At 50.2% G+C, this 21,342-nt stretch overlaps 3 protein-coding genes across 13 annotated transcripts in view; all 3 read right to left on the reverse strand.

Moving 5' to 3' along the window:
• Positions 1-142: 142 nt before the first annotated feature.
• Positions 143-11,499, reverse strand: caprin2 (caprin family member 2). Of its 8 annotated transcripts, none has more exons than XM_056589236.1 (21): positions 11,388-11,499; positions 10,720-10,963; positions 9,677-9,739; positions 9,113-9,199; positions 8,430-8,671; positions 7,864-7,946; positions 7,457-7,576; positions 7,150-7,190; positions 6,454-6,678; positions 5,845-5,886; positions 5,628-5,756; positions 5,253-5,337; positions 5,035-5,174; positions 4,841-4,948; positions 4,626-4,754; positions 4,091-4,219; positions 3,584-3,710; positions 2,884-2,985; positions 2,412-2,473; positions 1,901-1,958; positions 143-1,606 (listed from the first exon to the last, which is right to left on the reverse strand). In XM_056589236.1, the coding sequence occupies exons 2-21, from the start codon at positions 10,945-10,947 to the stop codon at positions 987-989; spliced, it is 2,820 nt and encodes a 939-aa protein (XP_056445211.1). In that variant the 5' UTR covers positions 10,948-10,963; positions 11,388-11,499; the 3' UTR covers positions 143-986. The 8 variants fall into 8 exon arrangements, with proteins under 8 accessions (XP_056445211.1, XP_056445210.1, XP_056445208.1 ...); XM_056589235.1 differs by having other exon boundaries at positions 2,824-2,985; XM_056589233.1 differs by having other exon boundaries at positions 2,391-2,473; positions 2,824-2,985.
• Positions 11,500-11,872: 373 nt separating this feature from the next.
• On the reverse strand, positions 11,873-18,222 carry LOC130381685 (SIN3-HDAC complex-associated factor-like). The gene is made up of 6 exons (XM_056589395.1): positions 18,055-18,222; positions 16,643-16,770; positions 16,218-16,317; positions 15,249-15,360; positions 14,988-15,135; positions 11,873-14,799 (listed from the first exon to the last, which is right to left on the reverse strand). The coding sequence occupies exons 2-6, from the start codon at positions 16,768-16,770 to the stop codon at positions 14,463-14,465; spliced, it is 825 nt and encodes a 274-aa protein (XP_056445370.1). The 5' UTR covers positions 18,055-18,222; the 3' UTR covers positions 11,873-14,462.
• A 202-nt stretch (positions 18,223-18,424) lies between these two features.
• dennd5b (DENN/MADD domain containing 5B) overlaps positions 18,425-21,342 on the reverse strand; it is a 41,148-nt gene continuing 38,230 nt past the window's right edge. For 2 of the 4 annotated variants that reach the window (XM_056589368.1, XM_056589367.1), the window contains exon 23: positions 18,426-21,342. This exon is cut by the window's right edge and continues 342 nt beyond it. The gene's annotated coding sequence lies outside the window, so the exon portion shown is untranslated. The other 2 variants (XM_056589366.1, XM_056589369.1) reach the window with 2 other exon arrangements.

Below are 21,342 nucleotides of genomic sequence, written 5' to 3' on the forward strand. Positions count from 1 at the left end.
GGGCTAGTTTGAGGTACATTATATTAGTATTTTCTTCAGGTTATAATTTTTATATTTTCAAAAGATACATTTTTTTTTTCCATTTTCCTGTGTGCAAGACAAGCTCCAAGAGTGCAAAAAAGTACAAAAATCGATACCGCTTTGTATTTTTATATCTTTATTATTCAGGCACGTCAACGGACCACAATGCATTGCTGTAGCCCTCTTTGGTGCAATTATGTGTTCAAACACCAACACCCATCACCAAGGACCCACCCCCACCGTTCTCATGTGCCAACGCTCATACACACACACACACACACGCCGGACACTTAACAGACATGTCTAAGTTTAGCATCACAGCTAAGCGCTTGTTTCTAAAGTCTGTTTCACTCAAGTTCCATAAATAAAGCCATAATTCAGTCATCAGCAAGCCAAGCTCGTCAGTGAGCCAATCAGTCATCAGCGAGCCATTAGGGGGGGGAAAGGCACAGTTGTAAAGTTACAGCAGAGGTCTCAGTGGAGTCACCCACTCATGGTCTGACCAGGTAGTGACACGAGAACACCTGGAGCCATCAGGCCCGTGTTATGGAGGAACCCTGGCACCATTGGACAGGGACACACGGCCGTAAACACCATCAACTCATGAAGGCCTGGAGTGAGCAGTCAAGTCCTGTTTTTTCTGCCAGTGGACACCTCCACACCGCTGGATCAAGAAGCGCAAACTATGCCAAAGCATAGCGACATCTTAGCACAGAATTGTTTGTGTGTGCGTTTCCCACACAGAGCCTCAGTCCTGGTGGAGCCGGAAGCCCGAGAAGGTGCAGTACCTCCTTGCCCTGGTACGGCAGGAAGCCTGAGAAGGTCCCGTTCTTCCAGGTACGGCAGGGAGCTTAAGGTGCCGTTCATCCAGGTACGGCAGGAAGCTTGAGAGGGTGTGGTTCTTCCATGCCCTGGTGGAGCAGGAGGCTGAGGAGGTGCCGGGTCCTGGTGGACCACTAGGGTCCTCAGTCCTGGTAGAGCAGGAACCCCGAGAAGGTGCTGTACTTCCAGGTGCTTCCGTAGATGGCCCCGCGGTGCAGCCGCAGCCACACCTGGTCCCCGGGGTACAGCGGCAGGATGGCGTGGTTGCTGGCCGTCTCGTGGTCCGGCGCGCCGTCGTTGGCGTACGCCGACACCATCACCTCGTCGTTGCACATGAGGTTGACGTAGAGCGGCACGTTGATGGCCAGCTTCAGGATGTGGAAGAGGAAGACGTAGGCGCCCGCCACCGGGCAGGTGAAGCGGCCCACGCGGGCGTCGTACGTCTCGCCCACGTTGGTGTGCAGCTGGTCGAACACCACGGTCTGGTCCAGGTTCCCCGGGGCGAAGTTGGCCGTGCGGGAGGCGGTGAAGGCCACGCGGATCGGCTGGGTCAACGGGTACATCGGCACGGGCAGCAGGGTCGGCTGGTGCTGGGGGTGGGGTTGGGGATGGTGCTGCTGCTGGGGGTGGTGGTGGTGGTGGTGATGGGGCGTGACCGGAACCTCCAGGGTGGAGACGGACAGGGAGTCGCCGTGCCCCGAGTCCAACAGGGGGTACACCCCGTCGCGGTCGGGGCTGCTCACCTGCGAGGAGTCGCTCCAACCTGAGGAGATAAGAACACGACACGTGGATCCCTGACCGCTCTATGGGGGTCCCTCAAAGGAGAACCAGCCCCCCCCCCCCCCCCAGGCGTTAGACGACATCCCCTCTAGATCAAGTTGCCGTTAGATGACGCCCCCTCTAGGTCAGGCTTTCCTGGTGTCTTGGTTCGGTTTTCCTTTGAAGCGTTTGGGTCTACTCAACCGGGTCATGGTTTACTGGTTCAGTTTCATTTCCCGAAGTAGCAAGACATTTAGAAGATAAGTGGAGGAAAGGTCTAGCCTGTGGTTTCTCTCACCGCTGGAGTTGTGTCTGGCCGCCCCTCCTCGCCTGTAGCCGTGCTGGAAAACAGACTCCTTGGGAAACAGGAAATGACATGTTTTCGGCAGGAAATGACATTTAGGGCACAACGCAAAATCGGCAGTGTGGAAGAGCAATTAGGTTAAAGTTCTTTGGATCAGTTAGAAATCCAAACTAGAAAAAAAAATCCTGCAAGAATGACAAAAGTAAGAGTTGCTAACCAAATGCAGTTTCCGTCTGTCAAACAGTGACTCTGATGGGTTCACCCGTCAAACTTTTCTCAAGACCATTCAACTGGTCTTTGTAACTAAGTACAGCTAAAGATGTTTTAGGTGTGCGCGACAACTCTGACTAGTTTGGCTGAGTACCCTGTACACACACTGAGGTTATTGAAGCCCAACTTAGCGCTTCTTTCTCAGTGAAACACGCAGCTATAGCTTCTCATATCAGGGCCTTGGCACTGCCAATCTGAGGGGTGGAGAACCTACCCCGGGGGACGGAGAACCTACCCTGGCTCCATACAGCAGGGGTCCGGGATCTCTAAGGGGAACCCCCTGAACAAAGGCCGGTCCTGGGGAGAGGAGAAACAACTGTGAAGGTCAAACCCCCTGGACTAGTGAAGGTCAAACCCCCTGGACTAGTGAAGGTCAAACACCCTGGACAAGTCTGAGAACAACCTTCAGTTCTGACTGGACCATAAAATTCAATTATCTTTTATTTATATATTGTACATGAACTGCCAAACACTAATAAAATAAACTTCAAAACCTAATTAAAACTGCCAAACATTTCTTGGCCAGAGAGAGGGCCGCAGCAGTAAGCCAGAGAGAGGACAGCAGCCGCCTGTTAAGGTGCAGAAGCGAGCGTATTCAGGGGAGTGAAAAGAGTGAAGAGCGGAGAAGAGTGAAAACCCATAGCTACCTCGCAGCCACCAGGGAGAGCGAGAGGAGTAAGTGGGGCCCTTGCTCCCCCGCGGCGTACCTCGTGCGTAGCCTCTGCCGTGGTACGACCGCCCGGCGCTTGGCTGGCTGGGGGACAGAAATACCTGACCGCCGCCGTCCACCGGGTAGTCCGACTGGTACACTGCAGGAGAGGACATGCACCGTGCACTTACAAACTACAGTCTACCAGCACTACACTTACAGACAAGACACTGACAAACGACATTTGGGGGGAAAGGCACAGTTGTGAAGTTACAGCAGAGGTCTCAGTGGAGTCACCCACTCATGGTCTGACCAGGGAGTGACATGAGAGCACCAACACCTGGAGCCATCAGGCCCGTGTTATGGAGGAACCCTGGCACCATTGGACAGGGACACACGGCCGCAGTCTCCAGACACTTGCACACTACAGTCTCCAGACACTTGCACACCACAGCCTCCAGACACTTGCACACCACAGTCTCCAGACACCTGAACACCACAGCCTCCAGACACCTGAACACCACAGCCTCCAGACACTTGCACACCACAGCCTCCAGACACTTGCACACTACAGCCTCCAGACACTTGCACACCACAGCCTCCAGACACTTGCACACCACAGCCTCCAGACACTTGCACACCACAGTCTCCAGACACTTACAAACTAGAGTCACTGTAGAACTACGGTCTACAGACTGCATACTTACAAACTATGGTGAACACCACGCTACATACACAACAGACACAGAACGCCGTACCGGACTGGGGCTCGTCGTCTGAGGGGGCGAACTCTGGGGGCGTCTGGGTGCTGGCCGTGTTGTAGCTTGTCTCCGTTTCGTAGCCCAACTCCCCGGTCGGAGACTCAGATCCGGTTACCTTGAAAACCTATAAATGGTAAAAGGACTGCATTTAAACCGCTTTTCTAACCAGTTGCCACTTAAAGCGCTTATTGCCGAACATTCACACACACCGACGGCAGAGTCAACCACACAAGACGTCAGCCAGCTCGTCAGGCGCAGTCAAGATGAGGTGACTTGCTCAGGGAGTCGACACTATAACTAGACGGAGCCGGGGATCGAACTAGCAACCTTCCGGTTACCAGCCGACCAGCCATATCTCCTGAGCCAAATGCCGCCTTTACATTGATTTGATTTTTTTTCAGGAAGTTCACATTCCACCAGCGTCACGGGAGGCTTCTACAACACCTGCCTCAGAGTGACGGCCACCATGTCAGAGCGGCCGGAACCTCGACGGCGGCGACTCACCGACTGGAACTGGTCAGCGATCAGGGCACGGCGGGCCGGTGGCGTGGAGAACGAGTGACCCTGGGGGGTCACGGAGGGGGAGGACACCCCGTTACAGGGGGACTGTTTCCCCGAGTCCATCACCGGCGTCTGAGAGGGTACAGACGGAGATGTCACTCGATGGAGGAGCATGAACGCTGGGTTCCTCTCCGAGAGGGAAGCCCAGCATGAGCCGCCCAGCATGAGCCACCCCCCTTACAGCCCCACAGCCCCCTTACTCACTTACTGCATGTTGTACGTCCTGCACTTAAAAATCGTGTAGCATCTTATCCTAGCTATCTTTGTTGGAAATGGGTTAACCTAGCGATTGGTGGTGCTTGGCACTATGAACATCCTTACTGTACCGCCAGCGATATATTGTTTCTCTTTCTTCTGACAAATTAATTGATGAAGATCGCTTTGGATGAAAGCGTTTGCTAAATGCCCTCAATGTAAATGGATTTGTGCAGCCATGTTCCCTCGGATATAAAGCTGCGGTCGCCGTTAAGACGTTTACCCGTGGGAGACTGCGGTTCTCGGGGGAGACGGAGTTGACCGAGTCGCGCCGGTACAGTGGAGGAGAGACCAGGGTTGGAGAGACCAGCGGAGGAGAGACCAGGGGCTGGACGTCCAGCTGCAGAGACTCCTGAGGGAAAAGCACCACATCTTACAGGTGTTGCCCGATACAAACGACACGGTGGACCCACTCCGAGACAGCACAGCGGTCCTTACGTTAGAAACATCTCTTGCAGGGAAACTTAGGTCACATAAGTTCAGAGCCTGCTCTCCATTGGTCAAACTGGCTCTGCGCTCCAAGCGTCTGGCAGGCAGGGGAGTGGACTGGAAAGAACAAGAACAAAAAGACACTTAGGCAAGTGGCGCCAAAACCAAATGATGCCAATTCTGTGTGAATGTGTGGAGCTTACCTGCATAATTTCTGGAAGAACCTCTATCGGGCTTTTAATCAGCTCTATCGGGCTTTTAATCAGCTCTATCGGGCTTTTAATCAGCTCTATCGGGCTTTTAATCAGCTCAATCGGGCTTTTAATCACCTCCTGCTTCGCTTCTGTAGCGGAAAACGGTGTCAAAGAGTGCGACAAATGGGAAACTGAATCCGACGGACATCCAAGCGTGTGTGAGCTACCAAGAAGAGAGGGAGAACCAGACGCTCTGCAGCCCAGGCGAGCGTGTCCATCGATGGGGAACCCCTCGGGATCCAGATGAGACTCCTGAGGGACACCAGAGTCAGGAGCAACCCAACACGTCCAGAGGGGTCGACGTGCAACGGCGGCCTGAACTTTGAAGCAAACTGAATCTAGGTAAACAACACTGTGGTAGAACGAGCTCCCTGCCGATTTCAGTTCTCCTACGCACTTATTGTAGGTTGTACGTCCTGGCACTTACGTTTCTCTTTCTTTGGAAAAATGTACTTATGCAAGTCGCTTTGCATCTGCTAAATGCCCTGAATGGTAATGTAAATGTAGTCTACTGATGACCACATCAGTCTGAATCATCGTACCTGCATGAAACTGAAGGAGCCGTGGATTTTGTGCAACAGGACCTCCAATTGTTGTTTCCTGAGAACCGGGTCGTTGGGCAGGACCGCCTGAGAGTTGAACACCTCTAAGGGGGCGACCACGATGGCAGCCTGTCAAAGAAATTCAAAACTGAACCCATCGTTTACCCGACAACCGAATAATCCATGAAGATATGATGCATTGGTGCGGAAAACGCACCAGTTTGACACTCTGGGATCCTTTGGCTTTCTTCCCTTTCTTCTGCAAAGAGAAGATAGGTCAAACATGTGGAAAGGGTTTATTATTTCAAATGCAGACCCTGGCAAAAAACACAGGTCCAAGTGGCTTACTGTCTAGTCCTGTGAGAAGACGGTTTTGTAAAGGTTCAGATGAGCATGCTACACCTGCAGTCAGTTTACGGTCAAACAGCCAGAAAGCCTCCACTTTGAGAAGGACGGTTCGCTTTGATGCACAAGAGTGCCTTTGAGTTAAACGTTTTCAGAGTGGAACACCTGGCACGGTTCTTCTGAGAGTTTGATGCCATGTAAAGATAAACCACAGCCACAGCCCATGAAGGCGGTCACATTGAAACTATGAGGGTTTGGTTAACAAAACAGATAAAAACATGATTTCACCACCACAGCGCGAAATTAATATATTGCAATTCAGTCGAGCTGTGTAATCATTTGTTGTGGTTATTGAATCGATTCAAATACACATTCCGAATGATGTGATTCCAATTCCTCATGATTGGAATCATGAGGAATTGGAATCAATTCGTCATGATCCGAGTCCAAGCCCAGCTGATTCCTGCCCCCAGCCGCTCACCCGTTTGGGTCTGATGGGCAGGGGTTTGGGCTCCGCTCCTCTGGGGATGAAGGTGGCCGCGCCCTTTGAGGGCTTTGGGGTCAAGGGTCGGTCCGACAGGAACTCCACGTCCCAGGAGTCCGGGGGCTCACGCTCCTTCATGGCCAGGAACTCCGCCTTCAGGTTGGGGGGCGGCGGGGGGGGGGGAGCGGTCTCTGTGACGGTGATCCGCGGCCTGCTGACCGGCTGGAACAACGACAGGGCCTCAGTGGAGCACGTCTCAACAACAACAACAACAACAACCAAGAGAAACCCCAACCACGTTAGCCAACAGAACCCCAACCACGTTAGCCAACAGAACCCCAACCACGTTAGCCAACAGAACCCCAACCACGTTAGCCAACAGAACCCCAACCACGTTAGCCAACAGAACCCCAACCACGTTAGCCAACAGAACCCCAACCACGTTAGCCAACAGAACCCCAACCACGTTAGCCAACAGAACCCCAACCACGTTAGCCAACAGAACCCCAACCACGTTAGCCAACAGAACCCCAACCACGTTAGCCAACAGAACCCCAACCACGTTAGCCAACAGAACCCCAACCACGTTAGCCAACAGAACCCCAACCACGTTAGCCAACAGAACCCAAACCACGTTAGCCAACAGAACCCAAACCACTTTAACTAATTTCTCGGAAGCAAACGTGTACATACCTTGCTTTTAGGCGTTTCCTTTGTTTTTGGCTGCGATATGACTAAAAGATGGCGGTGGGGGTAGAACAGTCAACATTAATATGCAATGCAATGCAACCATACAGTCATCCATTATCAATTAGTTCCAACGGTAGCGAATCAAAACAGATTGGACATTTTGGACCATCATCAACTAATGTCCTCCATCTTGGGTTTAAAATGAACACAACGCCCGACTCCAGCTTGAGAAGCAGAGCCCACCGTACCGGCAGCGGCGTGACCTCCTACGGGTCTAAAGGTCACCGTACGGACGCCAGTGGGAGCTTACGGGTGTGGAGGGGAGGGCTGGGAATAACGACTGGAGCCCTGCTGGGCGGCGGAAGCGGACGCAGAACCTTGAAGTACTCGCAGTCCAGGAACGAGGCGAGCTGCTCCTTCAGGTCTTTAACTGCAAAAAGGCCAAACAAAACAGGTGTTCAGCCCGGGGAGCGGGGCAGAGGAAGAACCGAGAGCAGCGGCCCCCCTGAACCGGATCACCTCGGGAACCCAACCGACCACCCGGCGCGACTCGACACAAACACTCACAGAACCAGGGGGGGGCACCGACTCAGGTGGTCAGGGTTTTCCGAGTGTCGTGTGTCAGGCCCGTCTGAGACCGGGTCGCCCCCTGTTGGGACCCCCGACCCGGGGTTTAGGAAGCGCTACCTGGGGGGTGGGGGGGGCGTGCGTACTCACAGGTAGAACCGGCCACTGGCGTGTGCTTTGCCTCCAGCAGGTCAAAGTACAGCAGCGCAGCCTTCTCCATCTGTTTGGCCACGCTAGAACGATGCCAGAGGGACTAGGTTAAGCTGGGATATACGCGTTAGTAGAGACATTTTAAAAAGGTCCCATGGCATGCCACCAGGCGGGGTGCGATTAGCCGTTACAAGCCGTTTTGGAAATCTGCCCCTTTTGACAGATTTCCAAAACGGCTCGTACCGGCTAATCACACCGCACCTGGTGGCATGCCATGGGACCTTCAACACTAACTGGGGATATACACATCTTCACAGGATATTGGTTAATGAAACCGTTGGGTTCGAATTTATGTTCCAATTCCAGGCCAAACCCTTACTAAAAAGGCTGCTATACAATATGATTTAAACAAGAATTAAACAATAAATATCGAAATAGACTCCCCCGAAAAAATTTAAATAGACTCTTACAGACCCAGTCTAAACAGACCCCCCCAGACCCTGTCTAACAATACCCCCCCCCCCAAGACCAGGTCTAACAAGACCAGGTCTAAACCTCCTCCAGACCTCAGCGGGGAATCTCTCTGGCCCAGCCCCAGGAGGCCAGAGAGCTGGGTGAGGCTGTCCAGCCGCTGGGGGGAGACCCGGGGGGCCGGCCCGCGCCCCTCCAGCAGGTCTCCCTGGATGTGCTCCTGCTGGATGCTGGCCAGGAGGTGCTGGAAGCGGAGCACCGTGCTCAGCCGCCTCCTCTCCTCCTCCACCCTCTCCTGCTGCTCCTTCTTGGCAGCCTTCTTCTGGGCCCGGAGGAGCTGAGTGGAGCCAACAGGAAGTACAGCCCATGTCAACAGGAAGTACAGCCCATGTCAACAGGAGGTTCAGCACATGTCAACAGGAAGTACAGCCCATGTCAACAGGAGGTTCAGCACATGTCAACAGGAAGTACAGCCCATGTTCACAGGAAGTACAGCCCATGTCAACAGGAAGTACAGCCCATGTCAACAGGAAGTACAGGCCATGTTCACAGGAAGTACAGGCCATGTTCACAGGAAGTACAGGCCATGTTCACAGGAAGTACAGGCTATGTCTACAGTCATAACCTTATATGGTTTCATATTTTCAAATGCATTGCTGTCATTTGTATTTGACAGTCGTCAACGTTCTACTTTATCGAATGAAATGTGAGAGAATGCTTTATGGACATTTCTGTCATGCTAATAAAGCTAACGTAGCCGAGCAGGGGGGTTCCTTACGCTCTGGGTCAGGACGTCCAGACTGCAGTGCATCTCCTGAGCAAACGCCAGGTTGTGAATCAGCTCCTGGTACTGCCCCACTGCATCCTGGGAGGAGAGGGACCGCGCGTTAGAGTGATTAAAGACTGCCTCCTGGAGAAGAACCCAATTTTGGGGTCAAACAATCTCTTTTATTATATCTGTTATAATACAAGAAATCAAATGTAAATTCTAAATAAACATTAAATGTTTAATAGAAAATTGGAAAACAGTTGGATACATATTTGCACATTATTCTCAATTTGAACATTTTATATTTGAAATTTCTCAGTTACAAAGGGTATTTTTGGAGTGAAATGCCGAATAAATGCAACATGTTTTCACACTAGAAAAACAACCGTTGGAATAATCGTGATTTAAATTCTGACCAAAACATAATTGTTTTTTTTTTCGATAGTCGAGCCTCCCTAATAAGTACACAGGTTCCGTCACACTCCGAGACGCTATTCAGTGGTTTGGGACCGTGGTCAGCATCAGCAGCTCATTACAGACGCAGTCAGGCTTTAAACAGGAGCATCTTCTCACCATCTGGTCCTTGTTCAGAGTGCCTCCGTTCTCCACCCACTTCATGTAGTGTTCTAGTTTCAGCTGAGGAGACAGAGACACGGTGTGACACACGGCGAGACCTACTGACGATCATCTGGTCAAGTAGGCCTACCACTCCTCTGTAGATCTACCACTTCACTACTCTATAGGCCTACCCAACTCTATAGGCCCACCTAACTATAGGCCTACCACTTCATAACTCTACAGGCCTACCACTTCATAACTACAGACCTACCACTTCATAACTCTACAGGCCTACCACTTCATAACTCTACAGGCCTACCACCTCATAACTACAGGCCTACCTCCTCATAACTCTACAGGCCTACCACTTCATAACTCTACAGGCCTACCACTTCATAACTACAGGCCTACCACTTCATAACTCCAGGCCTACCACTTCATAACTCGACAGGCCTGCCACTTCATAACTCTACAGGCCTACCACCTCATAACTCGACAGACCTACCACCTCATAACTCTACAGACCTACCACCTCATAACTCTACAGACCTACCACCTCATAACTCTACAGGCCTACCACTTCATAACTACAGGCCTACCACTTCATAACTCGACACGCCTACCACCTCATAACTCGACACGCCTACCACCTCATAACTCGACACGCCTACCACCTCATAACTCTACAGACCTACCACCTCATAACTCTACAGACCTACCACCTCATAACTCTACAGGCCTACCACTTCATAACTACAGGCCTACCACTTCATAACTCTACAGGCCTACCACTTCATAACTCTACAGACCTACCACCTCATAACTCGACACGCCTACCACCTCATAACTCTACAGGCCTGCCACTTCATAACTCTACAGGACTACCTAACTATAGCCCTACCTCTTCATTACTCTTTAGGCCTACCTCTTCATTACTCTTTAGGCCTACCTCTTCATAAGTGCAGGCCTACCTCATCATAAGTGCAGGCCAACCTCTTAATAACTCCAGCCCTACTTCATAAGTCTATAAGCCTAACTGATCATTAGTGCAGGCCTACCTTTCTCTTGTCCATATTGCGGATCTTGTGTTTGAGGCAGATGAGCCCGTCCTCTATGTAGTTGTCGTAGCCCTGGTAGGCGCTGGACATCTCCAGGTGGAGGTGGAGGGGGCTAAGGCCACCGGGAGAGCCCGTCTTCGGGCTGTAGGTCTCCGGGGGGTCCCCCACTACGGGACACCCGGCCGCGGAGCCGACGAGCCGGGTCGGGGAGGGAGACAGCTGCACCATGATGTCGAGATCCTCGCTGTTGACCAACAAAGTGGACTCGTGTTCAGAACTCTGTCTCCCGGGGTGCGGGTCGAGGTCTGGCCCACCGCGTGAGTGACTCTGCAGTTAAAGTTGCCAATCGTGCAGTCAGACTCCCGTCATCAATAACACCCTGCACCCTGCACCCTACAGCTTGAGGAGACGGGAGACAGGCAAGACACCAAGCTGCTACTTTGTAAAGAAAATCTCCCGGTTAGTTTAGCCGACATCAAAATAAGAAGCGACCGGGAGAGTTGGACGGATTCGGTTTGCAGATGACTGAGCATCATCGCGGCTGACAACACAGAACAAGTCGAGTTAATCAATAACACGTGTCTGGAGGCGTCATTAACACCGTGAGACCGGGACGTGGAACAACCGGGATGTGGACAGACCGGGACGCAGACCGCAGGAGGACCCACCTCGTGTCTTTGATCCGCGTCGTTCTCTGCGATGATGATCCAGTACCACGCCGTCTTGGCCCTCTGACGTCACCGGGACTGACCGCCGACCGCGAGACGCCTTTTAAAGAGGCGCGGCCGGTGCTTGCGCGCTCCTCTTTATAGCCGCTGGGATAGAGGAGGAAGGAGGGGGGTAGGGGATGAGACACAACGTGACGTCACCTAGTCTCAACACCTGGACAAGTGCACGTAGGTGTGGTCCCTGGCAGGTGCGCATGGACAGACTGTACCAAGACCTCCATCCGAGTTTGTCATGGACCAAAGTCATGTTCATGTTCTCTCTCTCCATATATATATATAAATAACTAATATGGCATCTGATCATCGGTGCACATGTGCACAATGAAAAGTGTAAGGTTGTTTAATGGAATCCAAGTTATGCTTCTGCAAACCAACATGTCGGACCATGAAAAATGAAGAACCAGACTCAACACTAACATGACAAACATTTATTCAAGGCGTACAAATCTGATTGTATAAAATACAGACTTTATAGAAACACGTCGTATAACAATATACCGGATCAAACTGCGCTGAATGCAAAATCCTGCAACCTAATTGTGATAACAGTATAAATTATCCCCTATTTATTAGTAAATACATACGACAAAAAATAAACCGTTTTTATGTTCAATGAGGACATACTGCGACTTTAAACACAACCAATACATTTGATCTAACCTGATCAACACAGAATAGAGGGCAGGAAAATATAACTTGTTTCACCAAATCTTTAACTCATTGAAATAAGATTGCAATTAAAAGTGAAAGTACTAGCCATTGAATAAACAGAACAAAAATAATTCGGCATTCTCTTAGGTTATTTTGGAAAAGGTAAAAAATAAAGTGACGGAACGGAATGAATGTCTGACAATTTATATACAAGAAAATGACCACTAGAATAGATATTGTGGTTGACATAGTGAAGTCTGCAGCGGCCCCTGGTGGCGGGAGATGTTTGACAGCTTCGTGACAAGACGTCAAATATATTAACAATACATAAGAAAAGGGAGAGCTAGCTTATTCAAATAACTAGAGGTGACTTAAGTCCGAGAAGAGGGCTGTCGCTGAATCAATCACCTGTGTCAGCTTCATTCACCGTATCTACAAAAATATATCTCCAAGCAGAGCAGCTGCTCAACCCTTCAGAAGCTCATGCAGGCCCTCATGCACCATGCTGCTCCATCTATCCGCTTGGCCAAGACTATAACAACTATTTACATTAGAAAGTTTCATGAGCAACCATTTAAATGCATATTGATGGGCATAGTTATCCGTCGGATAGCAGTGAGTGAAATGCTGCGTGAGAGCACCTATGCTGGTCGGCCGCTTCTATTATACGAGACCACTTAGAGTTTAGAGCAGGGGTCACCAACAGGCCTGTTCTAACCATAGCACAACTCATTCTCTAGCAACTCTTTCCCACCTTTTTTTAAGTCATTGTTGATAATTATTGTGAGAAATCATTAACATGATCAGTGTCTTCACATAGATGAGTATCATTAGCTATTAAATAACACATAACTAAAGGCAAACTGAGCAAATTTGTTATTTCAGAAGAGTATCAAACTGGGTGCCCTTCGTACGACTCAGTTCCCATGAAGTAGCTCTCAGGTTAAAAAAAGGTTGGTGACCCCCCCTCCACATCACACATGGAGGATAAAACTAAACAGTTTGAACGACAGAGTTTGCATCATAAATACTCCTGGGGTTTGATTCGCTCATCCAATCCAGGATTCGTGTGGACGCCTGAAACGCAAACGACAAAGTCATTAGCCCCCAACCAGCTGGAGGACGTCAGAGTTGCGTTGAATTTATTAATTATTTGTATTATTTTTGTAGCTTTAAACAAAGCCCCTTGATGAATTTAATTACTAACTGTATATTAAAAAATATTTCTGTTCAATTTAAAAGGTTGAATCTCCTCGTGACTGACTGTTTGTATACAGCGCGCAGGCTGTATGCGCGCAGGCTTGATGCGCTCCACTTTTTTCTGTGGAGAACCAGCGCCTTGAATATTTACTACAGCACAGCGTTTCTGCAGCTCGATGCGGTTTTGCAATGACTCCGTCTTTACGGAGATATTGCTGAACCACATAAAACCGCATATTCCTGAACCACCTGTTTCAGCTCCGTGTGGACGGAGACCAAATAATCATGTGAGCCACTTAATGAATCTTAGCTTATCAAGGTTAAGTGTTGTCCATAGCTGCTGCATCGTTTCCCTGATTAGGTATTTGGTTTGTGCTTCCATCGTGAACCGGGACTTCTTCTATAAATTTATTCATCTGAACAGCGATCCACAGTCATGCTTTGAGTCTTTACAGTCTTTTTTTTTCTTCTTACAGATTAATCATTACCGTTACGTCTTTTTAAACTTTTCCTCTCTGGAGGAACGAAGACTATTGCCAGGGCAACGGCCCTCTATGGAAGAGAGGACCGTTCTTGCGCCGAAAAAAGTTCTTACACAAACAAACACATCAACAAAATTATTTTTAGCTTATTCCTGTGATTCACGTAGAAATCGTGGTCGGAAGAACGGCTTTGCGGCCCATCCAGGGGTCAAGGATGTGTTGGAGGTCCCGGGGTCGAGATGGAGGTCAAGGGGTCGTGCTGGGGGTCAAGGGGTCGTGCTGGGGGTCCCGGGGTCAAGGTGGAGGTCCCGGGGTCAAGGGGTCGAGCTGGAGGTCCCGGAGCAAGGTGGAGGTCCCGGGTCAAGGGGTCGAGCTGGAGGTCCCGGGGTCAAGGTGGAGGTCCCGGGATCAAGGTGTCCTGCTGGAGGTCAAGGGGTCGAGCTGGAGGTAAACCAAAGTCTGGCCGCTTGCTGGGATCCAGCGTCTTAAACACAAGAATAACAAAACCGATTCTCCAAAACCCCGAGACACACAAGACTCTTCAGTGCTGCCTGGAGGCCAACGGTAACCAAACAAAGAAAGGTTGGCCGCAGCTTCAGATAGGAAAGCTTCAAATGTCTTCAGGGTCTTGCAGCATCCAGGAAGTGTATGTCGTTGACGTCTCTCATCTCCTTCCTGTCACTCACTCCACACTCACTTCCTGTTGGACCCGAGGACACTGGGAGCTCCTTGCCGTCTCAGTGTGCCCTTCCTCCTCCTCCTCCTCCTCCTCCTCCTTCTTCTCTACCTCCACCTTCTGCTGCTCCAACTTCTGCTCCACCACCTTCTGCCGCTGCTCCACCTTCTGCTGCTGCTGCTCCACCTTCTGCTCATCCATCCGCTCCTCCACCCTTTGCTCCACCTTCTCCTGCTCCACCACCTCCACGGGCAGCTTGCGACAGCACGGTTTGAACAGCTGGGGGTCGATGATGACCTCGCCGTAGCGGCCGGCGTAGACGATGCCACAGCACACACGTCGCCTGAGGAGAGGTCAGAGGTCAAATAGAGACCAGGCATCACCAAATAGAGACCAGAGGTCACCCAATAGAGACGAGAAAGGTCAAAGAGAGAACAGAGAGGTCACCAAACAGAAGAGAGAGGTCACCCAATAGAGACCGGAGGTCAAACAGAGAGGTCAAGGGTCAACAGGAAGGAGAGGTCGTCTTACCGTTTCCAGTAGGTGAGGTCCAGGAAGGTGAACGCTGTGGAGTGGGCGTGGCCAGGCCTGGCCTCCGTGTCCGAGCCCTCGTCTGATTGGTTGCTGTAGCTAGGCGACGGTGGAGGGGAGGTGCTGGAGGAGCTGTGGGCGTCGGAGTCTGGGGGGGGGGGGGGGGGGGGGGGAAACACATCTTAACTAAACGAGGAAGTGAAGGTTTCAGCTTTAAGGTTCTGAAAGTGTTCCGATTGGTCGGTGCGGTGTGGAGCTTACTCAGTGTTTTGAGGTGCTTGTCCCCCCGGCTGTGGTGGCTCGGCCGACTCTTCCTCCTCCTCTTCGTCTTCAGGGCGGTCTTCAGACTGGACCCCCCTTTGGTGTCCACCACCTGCCGCCCAGCAGGGGGGGAGAACACACTGTGAGCGCCTCTCAGCAGGCCTTTGAGCAAAGCTATTATCGGCCCCAAAACAGACAGTCCTATCAGAACAGCCTGAATACTGAGCTCTTCTCCTCTCGTCCTATCAGAGAGCAGCCTGACTGAGCTCTGCTCCTCTCGTCCTATCAGAGGACAGCCTGACTAAGCTCTGCTCCTCTCGTCCTATCAGAGGGCAGCATGACTGAGCTCTGCTCCTCTCGTCCTATCAGAGGACAGCCTGACTAAGCTCTGCTCCTCTCGTCCTATCAGAGAGCAGCCTGACTGAGCTCTGCTCCTCTCGTCCTATCAGAGGGCCGCCTGACTGAGCCCTGCTCCTCTCGTCCTATCAGAGGGCAGCCTGACTAAGCTCTGCTCCTCTCATCCCCCTCAGAGGGCGGCACAAGTCTTGGGCAGTGTTCCAATTCAAGTTCTGTATTCCCTAAACTCCATATAGCCCACCACTGAGGGAGCAAGTATGTATGGGGATTCAGACAAAGTTACCAGGGGGAAATCAATGGCTCTGACGTGTACTCGAGTCGTAAACAATCCCACCATGCGACAGCTCATTCACATAAAGAACCTGCACGTGTCAAGCATTTATATTGGATGAGGCCGATTTAATGCAAACCGCTATGCATCATGGGATATAGTTCAGAAATAATTGATACTGTTTACTGTTGCATTGGGGTTATCAAGGAGTGCACTAAATAGGGAACGTGACTCTAGACTGAGGGCACTACTAAATGGAGACACCCCCAATAATGCGCACACACACACACACACACACACACACACACACACGCACACACACGCGCACACGCATGCCTTACGTGGTTCCAGTTCTTCTTCGAACCTTCCGGAAGCTTCTTCCACCTCTTCACCAGCAGGACGCAGGCGTTACAGATGTCCCCGTAACGCACCTCCCCCAGGCTAGAACACACACACACACAAATTAATATCTTTTGCATTTTTGCACATTTATATTTGTTGTTCTTTACTCTTAACATGGTGTTGGCTGCTGCTGGAAGTGCAATTTCCTGAAGGAACCTTCCAGAGGGATTAATAAAGTACACACACACACACACACACACACACACACACACACACACACACACACACACACACACACACACACACACACACACACACACACACACACACACACACACACACACACACACACACACACACACACACACACACACACACACACAGTCCTCAGCCAGGGGCCCCGGTCCCCGCCTGACGGACTAACCTGAAGCAGGCCTGGAGGTGGGGCTCGTAGCGCTGGCTGTGGGTGAAGCGCGAGCTGGAGGACTTGGCCCTGCAGATGCAGCAGCCCTCCAGGCTCCGGTACATCTTGGGCTTGTGGAAGCCGAACATCTAGGACAGGAACACAGAGCCGCTCAGAGAGCTACACAGGATGTACCTCAGCGCTAGGACCCCTCCCCCTACTGTCACTCAACAAGACAGGAAGAAGTCGATGCAGGTGACACACAGTCAAGCAGTGTATGAAACATACCTTTGATCATGTATAAATTATATTATAGAATCATACAGTAAACATATTTTAGAAATGTATAAATTATCAAAGATAAACACAACATAAACACGATGCCCAGAGTGTCCCTCAGTGGATTCAGATCAGTTAGAATTGAATCATAGCGGTTAGTCCACATTCAGCATATAAAACTGTGACCCTCTTTATGAAACTGAAAGTAACGTTAGTGATCGTTAGCTCGTTAATCGGGGTTCACTCTCCAGTCTCCACCCGCCGGACGCTCCAGCGGTTGTTGGTCTAGGGGCGGGGCCAGATCCCCCAGCCCAGCATCTCTGCCCCGCCCTTAGCAACAGCACTGGTGCTGATGCAATGGAATCCTCGCCACGTGCTCCACGGGATGGAGAAGTGTTGCACGAGGAGAGGACATCTATTTCAGCGCGAAAGAAATTGTTCGCGATCGGCTTTAGAATTAAAAAACAAAAAAATGAAATAGGCACGCTATGTTTGATGATGATGTCGAGGCCTACCAGAAACCTAATTATGAACTATTTATTTTAGATGCAATCGGGCATAGTTTATTAACGGGGCAGATATATAATGTATATATTCTTTAAAACGTTCCCATCGTCCCGTCGGTTGGCGGTTAGGATGGGAGGGAGCAGTGGCGGGAGGCTGGGTGATGGTGGCTGGGCGGCCGTGACGCAGGAACACACCCACCCAGCACCGCCTTTAACGCTCCGACTCGATAACCACAACTTCTACTGGAGATACGCCGCGGAAAACTTAGATTTAACACCGTGAAATTACACTTCAATTGGATTACTTTACAAAATGTTTAAACCCCGCGGTTCGGACCCTGGGTATCTTAGGAGACGGACTGCGTGGTGAACACTTCACACACTGCGCTCTGCGCGTCAGACACCGCGTCCGTGTTAACAGCCTTTAAACGTCTCTAACCAAACTACAGAGCTGTTCAACAACCGCTGCCCGGTCCCAGTGGATCCGAACCCGCGACCTTCTGCAGGCTGGCGGGCTGCAGGAGGTCCAACGCATCGATCAGTGAAACCAAAACCAGACATCGATCCAAACTTCCGAGCTGCACGCCGACAGCGTGGTGGGACTGACATGCGAGTTCCCCGGTTAAAAACACAAAAACACGCACGTACCTTGTGGCGGGAAGGAGTCTGAGACTCGATGAGACACTTTTGGACTAAACCTCCTCCTGGAAGTGTGTCGCGGTAAACGATAGCGCTGCAGACCCGCTGGGTCAACGCTGTCTGCTGGGGAATCCGTAGTAGGAACGTTCACGCATGCGCAGTACACGATCCACACGCCTCCATTTTCTGAATTTCTTCAATCAGAGATATTTACATCTGGCTGTGACGTTGACAGGACCATGCCCATATATGGAGGGAGAATACGCGGGAAATGGGCGACGGGTCGAGAGGTTGCGTTCTTGAAGACGCCACACGGGGGCGCCGTTTCACACAGAGCGGTTGACAACATTAATCATGCGCTATTGGAAATCTAATTATAAAGGATCGTAAAGCATAAATATCAGACTATGTACAACTTCTAGAATAGTTAATATCATTACCTCCAATATTCAATACTAAAAAGAAAAATAGCGCTTTCACAATTTAATAAAGTCAATCCTGGAGACCACAACAGACCAAGATACGTCACTCATCCATGCTTTTGATATTTTTTATTGAAACATGAATAAATATCAGAGCAAAACAATAAATTGTACAGCAACAACAAGATCCCCTGTCCAGTGGTAACGCGGTCGTCACAGTGTGACCTCCTCTCAGCTAGAGGTCAGATCCTCTCAGCTGCTGAGAGAAGAAAAGATTCGGAAAATAAAACTCCAAAAAACATCCTGTCCCATTCTCGCTCCTCCCTTCCTCCCTCCCTCCCTTTCTCTGCTATTGAGATGTTGCAGTCACTCACTTGAGATTGACAGGCCAGATTAATAACCTATCAGGCAAGTGCACAGATTTTCTAAATAGTTTCAGACAGAAGCATACAACTCCAAACGGGTCTTCTCAGAGCGTGTCACTCCCCTCACCGATGGCTAGGAACAACAAACTGATCTCAAAGTATAGATCTCAGGTCCTACTTGAAGCTCCGTTCAGGTTTATCGCCTCCAGGAACCCAGTATTTCTGTAGGAGCAACAGGACCTCATGGAGAGAACACGGGCTATAGCTGCTGGTTTGGTTCAACTGTTACTTTCAAAGATTAAAAGAATGACCTCACACCTAAAACACAAACTAAAATATAGAACCGGTCTGTCGTTTCACAGAGTAATCGGCTTCATGTGTAGGCACAGAGAAGAGAGAGAGTAAGAGAGAGAGTGAGAGGGTGGGAGAGTGAGAGTGAGAGTGAGAGTGAGAGTGAGAGTGAGAGAGAGAGAGAGAGAGAGAGAGTAAGAGAGAGAGTGAGAGAGAGACAGAACGAGAGAGAGAGAACGAGAGAGAGAGAGAGAGAGAGAGAGAGAGAGAATAATGGAGACTCCAATTATCTGTAGATTCTATGGTTTGAGTGGTTTCATCCTAAAAACAACTAATCCAGTACAAATTGGAAACAAATTAAAAACACAGTGTCCTTGTCTCACAGACCAAACTCATCATGTGCTGCACTTTAAGTAGTAACTCAATGAGATGTTGTCCAGTGTGTTCCTCTCCTTCCTGGTCCCGGTCAGAGCAGAGCTTCAGACAGGAGGTCCCCAACAACGCACTCCGGTCAGGACTTCCTAGTCCTGAGATCCCGGGAGCGGTACTGGGTCTTCACGAAGACCAGGAACACGGGACAGTAACGGAGTCATGCGGGACGTTCACAGACACACACAGAGAACCCAGTGGTCCGAGAAGATCGAGTTCGGTAACCAAACCTACCCGCTAGTGATACAAACAATTAAAACCAGGATCGTTTGACATCGAAGAGATGATGAATGTTAATGAGATGGGCTGGATGCTGATAGCATCTTGTATTCTCAGGGCCAGACGACGACGCAAACATGAATATCAACACAGGTTTGAAAAGTCTCAGAGAAGTGTCCTTCGACTTCAAAACGCACTCCAGTGTTTGTTTGTTGTGCGTACGGTTCTGTTGTGTAACGGAGTCCGTTGTGTTCACCCGTACCGTTAAGGAAAATCAGATACACACACATCTGCCCTCATACACAACTCAGTAGAACGCATCAGAAAATAAATTAAACAGCCTCAAATAAAACGGTACTTTACTTGAAATCACTGTCACACACACACACACACACACACACACACACACACACACACACACACACACACACACACACACACACACACACACACACACACACACACACACACACACTCACTCACTCAAGCCCCTCCTACAAGCCACCTGTCCAATCAGATAGCTTGAATAAGTGGAGCCTAGATATAACCGTGACACCCGCGCTATTTGAACCACAGCTCTGAGGAGCGAGAGAGAGTCACATTGGGGGGGTTCCTCCCTGCAAAGACTCTGGTCACTAAAGTGTTCCTGTCTCCCTCTGTGATGAATCAGTGCTTCCTCTGACTCACGGAGTACATTGGCTCCTGGGCATTCTACCCTCCTGAGAGAGGAGAGAGAGAGGTGAGAGAGGAGAGAGAGGAGGGACTCCATCTTTCCCCTATGGACCCAATGATCCACAGACCCTATGGTCTATGGAGCGGAACCGAAGGAGGCCTCGGCTGAAAAACTGTCTCTTTAAAAGGTCCAAACATCTCAGATCCCCAGGAGAGTAGAACTACCTCTCTAAAGGTCAAACTGTCTCTCTACAGGTCCAAAGGCCTCCGATCCCCAGGAGGGTAGAACTGTCTCTCTAAAGGTCAAACGGTCTCCCTAAAGGTTCAAACATCTCACATCCCCAGGAGAGTAGAATTGTCTCTCTAAAGATCAAACGGTCTCCTTAAAGGTTCAAACATCTCCGATCCCCAGGAGAGTAGAACTGTCTCTCTAAAGGTCCAACTGTCTCTCTAAAGGTCCAAACATCTTTGATATCCAGGAGAGTAGAACTGTCTCTCTAAAGGTCCAACTGTCTCTCTAAAGGTCCAAACATCTTTGATCCCCAGGAGAGTAGAACTGTCTCTCTAAAGGCCAAACTGTCTCCCTAAAGGTTCAAACATCTCAGATCCCCAGGAGAGTAGAACTGTCTCTCTAAAGGCCAAACTGTCTCCCTAAAGGTTCAAACATCTTTGATCCCCAGGAGAGTTGAACTGTCTCTCTAAAGGTCCAACTCTCTCTCTAAAGGTCCAAACATCTTTGATCCCCAGGAGAGTAGAACTGTCTCTCTAAAGGTCCAAACAACTCAGATCCCCAGGAGAGTAGAATTGTCTCTCTAAAGGTCAAAACTGTCTCTCTAAAGGTTCAAACATCTCAGATCCCCAGGAGAGTAGAACTGTCTCTCTAATGTTCTCCAAGAGAG

Source organism: Gadus chalcogrammus, chromosome 4, assembly GCF_026213295.1.
Source record: "Gadus chalcogrammus isolate NIFS_2021 chromosome 4, NIFS_Gcha_1.0, whole genome shotgun sequence".
Lineage (NCBI taxonomy): Eukaryota > Metazoa > Chordata > Actinopteri > Gadiformes > Gadidae > Gadus > Gadus chalcogrammus.

Bases quoted from the DNA above. Each gene is read 5' to 3' on its own strand.
- caprin2 (XM_056589229.1), bottom strand. From the start codon at position 10,947: ATGGTGCAGCTGTCTCCCTCCCCGACCCGGCTCGTCGGCTCCGCGGCC. The intron at 7,577-7,863 runs GTGAGTACGCAC...GCCTTTTTGCAG, and splicing joins GCCAGTGGCCGGTTCTACCT to TTAAAGACCTGAAGGAGCAG. The intron at 5,338-5,627 runs GTACGATGATTC...GGTGTCCCTCAG, and splicing joins GCTCCTTCAGTTTCATGCAG to GAGTCTCATCTGGATCCCGA.
- LOC130381685 (XM_056589395.1), bottom strand. From the start codon at position 16,770: ATGTTCGGCTTCCACAAGCCCAAGATGTACCGGAGCCTGGAGGGCTGC. The intron at 15,361-16,217 runs GTAAGGCATGCG...GCTGGGCGGCAG, and splicing joins CGAAGAAGAACTGGAACCAC to GTGGTGGACACCAAAGGGGG. The intron at 15,136-15,248 runs GTAAGCTCCACA...CCCCCCCCCCAG, and splicing joins CAAGCACCTCAAAACACTGA to ACTCCGACGCCCACAGCTCC.